The following is a 9,552-nucleotide window of genomic DNA, read 5'->3' as shown; positions in this document are numbered from 1 at the left end:
TTTTTTTTTTTTTTAATCAGAGAAAACCAGGATCTCTGGCCCTGACCTGGGGGCATCAGAATGGATTTAATGGGAGTGCTGCCCTAATGCGCTACCAGATCCACAGTTGTCCCCTGCCACCAGTCACGGAAACTAAGGGCACTCAGAGATGGGGCCAGAATCAGGGCTATTTCTCTCTTGCAGCTGGGGGAGCAGGTGGGGGCTTGTGTACCAGTATCCCTGGTCCCCTCACCATTCCCCATTGAAGATACTGCTACTGCAGGAGGACGGAGGTGTTGGTGCAGCCACCAGCCAAGAGGTTGACACAGCTCCCACTATCTTCGTTGCTGCTGAAAATAGTATTTGATGGGAATCTGTGTGCTTGGCGATGCGGATGAGGTGGGGTGGTGGCTGCAGGAAGGGACGGAGAGAGGGTCTGTGTACTTTGTCGCTGCTGCGTTAACTCTCTAGCTGTTGGCCAACACCTCCTCCCACAGCAGCGGCCCAGGGCACAAGCCTTACCGGTTATGCCTCTGATCTTATCACTTTGCAGGCAACACTACCGATAATTAGCATCTCTTTAGCATTTGTCATATCCATAGCACTGTTCAAATCACTCACTTTATCCTCACTGTGTCTCATATGAGAGGGAGGTAATTTTCCAAATGATAAATCCGAAACAGAAGTGGTCAGAACCATTTTTAAAATGTTTTCCTAACATTAGGTGTCTTCACTTCTGGGTACCCAACATGAGAAACTAGGGGCTCAATTGCCAGAGGTGCTGAGCATCGACAATGGCCATTGAAGTCAGTGGAAGCTGCAAGAACTTGCCACCTCTGAACATCAGGATGTCCCAGATAAGGAACCAAAAGTCAGAGGCCAGTTGGGAGCATTTTGGCCCCGACTCAATAACCAAAGGCTCTCTATGCACACATGCAACTCTGTACATACAAATCATTTGCATGTGAAATGCTAACATGTTTGCATTGGTGCACAGATTGAAAGTTGCAGAAGCTGTTATCTAGGAGTATGGTGGGAGCCAACAACCCCAATTATAGACCAAGGCTCTATAGAGCTACATACTACACAAATATAGAACAAAAAAGATTGCCCATGCTGGAAAGAATTTTATATACAAAAAAGATATGAGCCCAGAAGGGAATTTTAAGTGGTTAGATGGTAATAAAAATAGCATTTTGCATATATTATGCAGAAAAAGAAATCTACAGGGATGCAAACATCTAGAAACAAGTCTGAATTGAAGATGACAAACAAGTTGCAGGCCTAAATGATGGGCAGGATGGTGACAATGTCCACGTTGGCAGGATAAGGACATGGCAGGGTTATTGAGGGAAAGATTAAAAGTCAAATAGCAAGTCAACATCAATAGTGAGATTAGAACTCAGGACCTGCTATATCTTGGGGTTTGCTTAGGGCACTAGCCTGCTTATATTAGACAGAAGATTATTATAAAATAACCACAAAACTTTGTTTTCTCCTAGGAGCCAACTTCTCTCTGCGAGAACTGGGCCTGGAGGATGTGAACCCCGCCCATGGGACTTTATACAGGACTGAGATGGGGCTGCCCCACTGCGGCTACTCGATCAGTGCCGGCTCCGATGCTGACACGGAGGCTGATGCAGCCATGTCACCAGAGCCTCCGGTGAGACTCTGGGGGCGCAGCACCAAGTCGGGCCGCAGCTCCTGTTTGTCGAGCCGCGCCAACTCCAACCTCACACTTACCGACACGGAGCACGAAAACACCGAAACCGGTGAGTGGCATCAAGCTATCAAAAGTGCCTCTCTTTGTCATTTTAATCATCCTTGATTTCTGATCCAACTAAGAGAAACTGCTCTTCTCTTCACAGCCTGGTGTCAGGGCCTTTTATACTGTCTTGCAAAATATTCATTAATGAACTGTGAGAGAAGCACCTACTTGCTCATCACAGAACTGGGATCATTAAATGGCTGTGTGATATTTTCTCCACTTTTCATAGGAGCACTTCAGACAAAAAGCATTTAGACCCCCCTCTTCCTCCCCCACAAAACACTTCTCTTCTGCAGATATTTGAGCAGATAAGTTCCCTACCCTCCTGGCTGCCTCCTTGACAGTAGCCATGTCATTTATGTAAATAGGCCGGCTGCTTTCTGAGAGATGCGACTGTGCAATATTTTTAGCAACCTTTTCTTCCAACCTGAAGGTCATGGATTTTTATCTTTGTAGCCACGCGGTCCCTAGCCGCACAGAGTCCTGCATACGTGTGGTTGGGGTGGCTGTAGCGTGAACTTTTTGGTCAGCAGTTCTGTGAAGCAGCTTAAGAAGGAGAGAGGATTTTTATACCGTTGTGATTTGACCCTGGTGTTCACGCAGGCAGATATGCCTTTGCACCTTTAATTCAATTACTGCACAGCCTGTTTCTTAATATAGATGCTTTGTACCAGCCATGGAGGAACTTGAGCTCAGCACAGACGGCTGAGATGACACGACTGTATTGCTTGTTGCCTTTCTGCTTCATGCCATGGATTTCTAGTGACAAATGATGATAATTTTTACTTGGGAAGCCATGACATGTTAAGGCATACGCCACCCACATGATTGTATGTTTAACTCCAACAAATTACAGTTGAAACCTATTAAGCTTCTGTTCGGTGATAATGATATGTTAGGCAAGATTCAAAGATAAACAGCCCTCCATTAAGAGGGTATAGGAAAGGTTTCTTTTTTTATCGTTATTATTAGTAGTATCTTTGCAGTAGTTCTTAAACTCCCTAAGTGCTACGTTCTCCGCAGGATTGCATTCATTAGAGCACACAAACTTTTTCAGTGCCATGGCAAGAGATACGGCCTTACCCTGTGTGTTGCCTAATATTTTGATCCAAAACCTGAGCGATGGTAGGGGGCAGAATTTCCAGGGTCTTCGGTTTTGAACTTTCTCCTGGATCTTTCATTGAATGAATAAATAAAACATGGGCATTCCTATTCCATTCTCTAATCCCGTGTCTGTCATTTGGTATCTGAGTAGCTGTTGTGATATCCTCCATGTTTTTCTTTTGTTCTGTGCCAAAAGTAAACCGCAGAAGGTAAATCTTTTATTCACCTTAGTCTCCTAAAGTCTTTTAACTATCTAATGATTAAGGATTCTGTAATGCAGCCTCTCTGTGCACACATGCAACTCTGTGCATTCAGATCATTTGCATGTGAAATGCTAACACGTTAGCATTGGCGCACAGACTGAAAGTTGCAGAAGCTGTTTTCTAGGAGTACGGTGGGAGCCAAGAACCCCAGTTACAGACCAAGGCTCTATAGTGCTACATACTATACAAATATAGAACAAAAAAGATTGCCCATACTCGAAAGAATTTTATATACAAAAAAGATATGAGCCCAGAAGGGAATAGGTGGTTAGATGGTAGTAAAAATAGCATTTTGCATATATTATGCAAAAAAAGAAATGTATGTGGATGCAAAGATCTAGAAGCAAGTCTGAACTGAAGATGACAAACAAGTTACAGGCCTAAATGATGGGCAGAAAGGTGACAAAGTGCATGTTGGCAGAAAAAGGACATGGCAGGGTTATTGAGGGAAAGATTAAGAGTTAAGTTTTAGCCATTTTGAGCTTGAGCTACTGGAGAGATGTCCACAAGGGGATTTCAGGAACAGGCCAATATTATTGTTTGGACAGAAGGAAGCAGATGTGGAGAAGAGAAGTAAATCTGTGATTCATTGGCACAGAGCAGGCAGGAGAAGTAGTATTTGCAGATGAGATTGCCCAGACAGAAGGTACAGAGGAAGAAGAGAATAGGAACAAGCGCAGAACCCTGTCCTCTTGTCCTGAGCAAACTGCCACCTGTGAGCATATAGTGAACACAAACCAGGCTTGTGCATATCAATTATGGCATGTGTTAGTGCAAGTGAAGCTGTGAGAAAAATTCACAAGCCCATTCTTTGTATGTAGATAGCTGTAGTTGCACATGTGGAAGCCAACGTAAGCCCGTTTGAAATGTCTGGTTTAGAAAATGTAGAGGTTGCTGTTGGTTTTCCTGTTTTGCACCTAAGTTTTATTGACACAGGCCCTTCTGGCCTAAGCTGTCACCTAGGTTATTTTGAGACCCCCAGATTTATGAGAGAGAGATTTCAGAGGACATGGAATTTTGCTAATGGCAGCATAAAGTAACCTAATGCAATGGCTCAGTTTGCAGGATACCTTTATTAGTCAATATTAATTGTTGACAGTATTGATAAAAGTTATAGCCTTAGCTAAAGTCAATATGGCTCTTTGTGAAGCCAACATCAATAGAAGATTTTATGGGACCCATTAAAACCAATTTTTCCAGTGAAGGTTAATGTCAGCAATTTTTATGCTGTTCATTAATAATCCAAAATAAATATTCAGCATTGAGTTCAGATGTTTGTAATTCCACTGCTCAGGCTGCAGGGAGTTCAGATCCAGGTGCAAACTTTATCTCCTGGGCAGGTACAGGTACAGAGAAGGTAATAGGAAGGCATTTATTGTGTTTTACTCAGAAAGTGAAAAGATCTGGTTCTTCATAGCCATGTGTCTTGAGAGGCAGGTTTGGACAAGTTTTGGTGGACTTCAGGAGGAGACGCATTTTAGTTACAAAGTAGATGCAGAATGCATCCTCCTGTCCTTTGGAGAATAGGTGGAAAGGCATTGGTTATGTGACAAGAGTGTAATCTTTCATATACAGAAAGTCATTTGTGAAGGCAGCAGACATGAAAAGCTATAAGACGCTGTGATCAAGCTGTGCCCAGGCATTTCACACAAGTGAACATCTTTACTAGCCTCACTGAAGACTTAACGTGAGTGTTCACTCAAAAACTGTTAGGCCCTAGGTTCTGGTCCTTACTCCCCGGATCATTTATGCATTTTGCATTAGACAGTTGTTGGTTCAGAATCAGAAATAATCCTTACATCAGAGGCTGGAGTCTGAGATGCCCTCCCCTTCTCCCCCAAGAGACTGCCCTCATCCCCATGCCAGAGTTGCATCGCATCTTCTTGTTCTTCTTTTGGACCCCCTAACCACCAAGAGACATGGAGGGTGTTCCCACCCAGCCTAGTGGTCAGGGCACCCTCCTTGGACGTGGGAGATGTGGGTTTGAATGACTTCAGGTTGAGATGTGCCTAGAATTGAGGTCCACCATTGTCTGAGTAGGCATTCAAGCCACTAGGCACTTGTATAAGTGTTGGGCTCTACCACCATCTCCAGCTGTGCTTCACACTGCAAGTGACCACAGATGCTGCACTTTATCAGTGCCTTGGTGCTCTGGGTTGCCTTTAGGAAATGGCTAAGGGTTTGTCTATACCAGTGGGAGCCAGGCTTTTCGGCAGGCATGCCACATTTAACCCCTCACTCTCCTCAAGTGCCACTCTGATCCCCTTCCCCTCCCCAATCTGCTCCTCTGCTTTCTACTCCAAGTCCTGCGTTCCTTGTCAGATCTGCTGCTCTGCTTTCTGCTTTCCTTCCCTGTGCTCTCTGCCTGGTTTGCTGCTCTGCTTTCTGCTTCCTTTCCTAGCTGCTACTATCCTGCCTTTGCCCTCCCCTATTCATCATTTGCCACACACAGCGGCTGGCTGTGCCACTTGTGGTGCCTGTGCCACAAGTTGGCAACCCCTGATCTGCGCCATGGTGGAGGTATGTCTAGGCCAGGATGGGCACCCCTACCCAAGCTTTATCCACCCGTTCCCACTTGCACACCTCCAACCTGGGAATATGTGATGGGGTTGCTTCTTGGCTTGTGCCCACTCTGCAGCATATTGAAGACTGAGTGCTTGGGAAATGGATCCTCCGATCCTAAGATGGATACCTCTGGCTGTCTTCACCAGCAAACTGGTGGAATCGGCCCGTGCCCATGGCAAGGATGGGCAAAGCATGAGCAGGATGTGCTTAGACCCAGCTGGACCAGGACACATTATAGCTGTGGTATAGACAAGCCCTTTCTCTCTCTCTCTTGACTATATGGAGTTCCTCAGTGCCAAAAGGTCTCACTTTGGATCATCTTCCTGAGGCCATAGTGCATTAGGTGTTGAAATGCCTAAGTGATAGCACATACAAGAACAATTATGAGTCTGGCCAGTATTTATTTACCCAGTGAATTCTTGGCAGCCTCACACTAGAACTGGACTGACAACATTTTAAAGGATGCTTGTGATAGAGGAGCTCCTTCTTTTTAAAAAGTGCATTCTTTTCAGAATCCAGCTATTTTAAAGGAGTTTGGTTTAATTAAGGAGCATCCTGCATAGTTAGGATCCCAGTTTGGTCCAGTGGTGTTCTGTACCAGTACGTACATTTGGCTAAACATGAGAGAGGAAGAGAGTGTGTGAGAGAGAAAGCATTCTTCTTCATTAGCAGTAAAAGTCAGCAGTGATTAATATTGTATACATGTGCAGAGTAGAGCTGATGTTTCTCTCTGTCATCATCTTCTCTGGGGAAGAGTGTGGGCAGCATCAGGAGACCAGAAGGATCTCACAGATGGGATGAGTAACATCAGATGATTCAGAGTGGTTCAACATCACTGAGTACTATATAGAACCAACTGCTTAATTATGATCTTTTGTACAAAGAAGCTACTGCAGCATGATGCTGCCTAGGAGGTACAATGGCATTATCCTGCCTGTCTGATTCATAGCTAGGCACAAATCAAAATCCCAAATCGGACCTTTGAGGGAGTTCAGAGCCAGATGCAAAATTTATGTCTTGGGCCCATCGCTATCTAATGAAGCACTGCTGCACATAGTTTCATAGATAGATAGTTTCATAGTTTCATAGATTAAGGGTCGGAAGGGACCTAGCAGATCTTCTAGCCCGACCCCCCGCCAGGGCGGGAGAACAACAAAAACCCCAAAAACAAGAAATGGGACTCAAATGAGTCCAGCCAGGTAGGCATCCAGCCTCTTCTTAAAGACCCCCAGGGTAGGGGCCAGCACCACTTCCCTTGGAAGTTGGTTCCAGCTCCTAGCCGCCCTAACTGTGAAGTAGTTCTTGCGGATGTCCAATCTATACCATAGTTTTTAACCACCCTAAAAAATTAAGACGCCTGTGCATGAAACAGTATTTTAATGGGGAAAAACCAATAAAAAAAACTCCCCTGTGAAAGGAGCCAGTATGACGCCACTGGAGATCAGATCCCATGTTTAGTAGTGAACTTAGTAGTGGACCTAGTGTGATCAGTGCAAAGCAGTATTCCCCTCAGATCACCTCTTTATTGTGCAACAAATACTGTTTCATTTGCCCCTACACTGAGTTGGCTATATATGGGCTTTGCAAAACTATTAGGAAAATTGACCAACCAAGGTCAAAATCTGCCTCACTACAGGTATGGACAAGCATGCCTTTGAACTGACTTAAAAGGTAAGGGGTTGTGCCACTCAAGAGCACACATCAGCTGTTAAGGTCTATTATATCGACATGATCCAGTAGCAATAAACATTACATGAATTGCTTTAACTTTGACCCTGAGTGAAACAAGGTCAGAGTTGAAACACTTATTCTACCCTTGTATTGCTAACGAATCACAGGGATGCAAGACTTACTTCCCAACAGCTTGCATTGGTATAGTTTAATATCAACACAGTTGTTGCATCTGTTTCTATCCCCGAGTATTGGTGATGGCAAAGAAGCCAATGGGATTTTGCTCAACCACCAAAGCCGAGGGCTCAGACTGCTTGAATATGAGGATGCAATTTTGTAAAACTGTTTTAAAATGCATATCAACAGGTGAAAGGAACCAGAACTCATGGCAGAGGTGATATCTTTTATTAGACCAACTACATATTAGATGAGATACCTAATAAAAGTTATCACCTCTCCCATGAGTTCTGATTCCTTTTGCCTGTAGACCAATACGGCTGCATCCTGTATCACTATCAAGAAGTGAAAAATTAACATTCCCCTCTTACCTGTTACTTGAGCCCTGCAGTCAGAGACGTAGCTATTTCAGCCTAAGGTGGTTGGGAAGGGATTGCATTGAGGATAGATCAGGGGTGGGAGAACCTGCCACATCAGAAGCTCACCTGATGGTGTACCTGGTAGCGCTTGCACTCTGGGATAGGAGAGAATAGCTTCTGCTATAGTGGGAGGTGTTAACACAGCTGGCACCACTGAATCCTGTATTGCATGATGGTATAAAAGCAAAAGGGGATGTGTGGGGGTTAACCCCCTGGCTCAACACCCCACAGTAGCAGCATCCACTATGGGGCAGGGGAGGGGAGACTAAGGATGGGACTCCTGCTCTGCACCACCAGAACTTCCCTTCTTCCCCCCCACTGCTCCCCATACGTTAATCAGGACCTAGGGCTTGTGCCCCAGTCACCCACCTCTACTTACACTACTGCCTCCAGTGACCAACTGGTATTAATTGATCCAAGAGATTGCTTGGCAAATTAGGAACTAATACAGTTCCATTAACGGGGGCGACTTGCAAATGCAAGAGAAAATTCAGCAGCAAAAAAATTAAAGGCTTTGAACCAAAATAAGTATTAAAATAGCAGAAAGTTGCAAGGATCCTTGATTTGAGCTGGGTTTGAGTTTGCTTTTAATCTTAAAGGCCTGATTTAAGGCTCCCTGAAGTTAGTGGGAAGGAACCTACCTACAAAAAAGGGAGTTGGATCAGGTCCTAGATGGTATGGCAATATTTAAGCTTCTTTTTGAATGATAGCCAGAATGCCAGCTTGCTGTGAAGTCCTGTGTCCTTGGCTAAGCACGCTGCTAAGTCCTATTCAGCACCAGGTTTCCTGTGTACATATCTGCTGCTTGATTAAATCAGAAAGCTGTCACAATGATCAGACCACAAGCATCAACATCTCATCTGCTTTTTTCCATATACTTTTGCTTCAGGGTTGCATTTCAGTAGCTGTGGAAACCTTTGTCAAATTGTAATTATTATTTGTGTATGTGCGGGTGTGGGGGGCGAGGGGTAGTTATGTCCCTCAGTGGTGTCTTGTTAATCCATCTGGCATTGTCTATAGGTGCTAGCAGTAGATACATCCTCAATACATACCTTCCAGGTAATTCGGGATCTCTGAGCAGGATATTTACATTTTTTTATTCACAGTCTTCTACATTTATCATCTTGTTTCCCATATCGTGCTGACCCAGTTCATTGGCCCCCAATGCAATTCCATGCATCAGTATAATTAGCAGTTCTAAAATTACTGTGTAATCTTAGCATTACAAATTATTTGTTAATACTCCACTTGATAATCCATGATGACTTTTCTTTTTATGACCGTGTTTTGCTGATTCCTTTTAGGCTTCATATAGTCTGTTGTTAATATTGTTACTGTGGGTGCAGGAAATTCATCTTTTTATTATTTTTAAGATTAAATAATGCTTTAGAAAGTGCTCTCAGTAAATAGTTTCACAGTTTCTAGGGTCGGAAGGGACCTGAGCAGATCATCTAGTCCGACCCCCTGCCATGGCAGGAAAGAGTACTGGGGTCAAATGACCCCAGTAAGGTGGTCATCCAACCTCCTCTTAAAAACCCCCAGGGTGGGAGCCTGCACCACCTCACTTGGAAGCTGGTTCCAGACTCTAGCCGCCCTGATCGTGAAG

At 44.3% G+C, this 9,552-nt stretch overlaps 1 protein-coding gene across 5 annotated transcripts in view; it reads left to right on the top strand.

The window, feature by feature from the left end:
* The window catches only part of TENM4 (teneurin transmembrane protein 4), an 894,317-nt gene that overhangs the window by 380,965 nt on the left and 503,800 nt on the right, over positions 1-9,552 (top strand). For all 5 annotated transcript variants that reach the window (XM_019523993.1, XM_019523990.1, XM_019523994.1 and 2 more), the window contains exon 4: positions 1,482-1,751. In XM_019523993.1, the coding sequence (XP_019379538.1) occupies positions 1,482-1,751 (270 nt within the window). The remainder of the gene's footprint in view (positions 1-1,481; positions 1,752-9,552) is intronic.

Source organism: Gavialis gangeticus, unplaced genomic scaffold (assembly GCF_001723915.1).
Source record: "Gavialis gangeticus isolate Ggan-Ray unplaced genomic scaffold, GavGan_comp1, whole genome shotgun sequence".
NCBI classification, from domain to species: domain Eukaryota; kingdom Metazoa; phylum Chordata; order Crocodylia; family Gavialidae; genus Gavialis; species Gavialis gangeticus.
The sequence above is the reverse complement of the archived record's forward strand: the minus strand, read 5'-3'. Positions and strand labels throughout refer to the sequence as shown.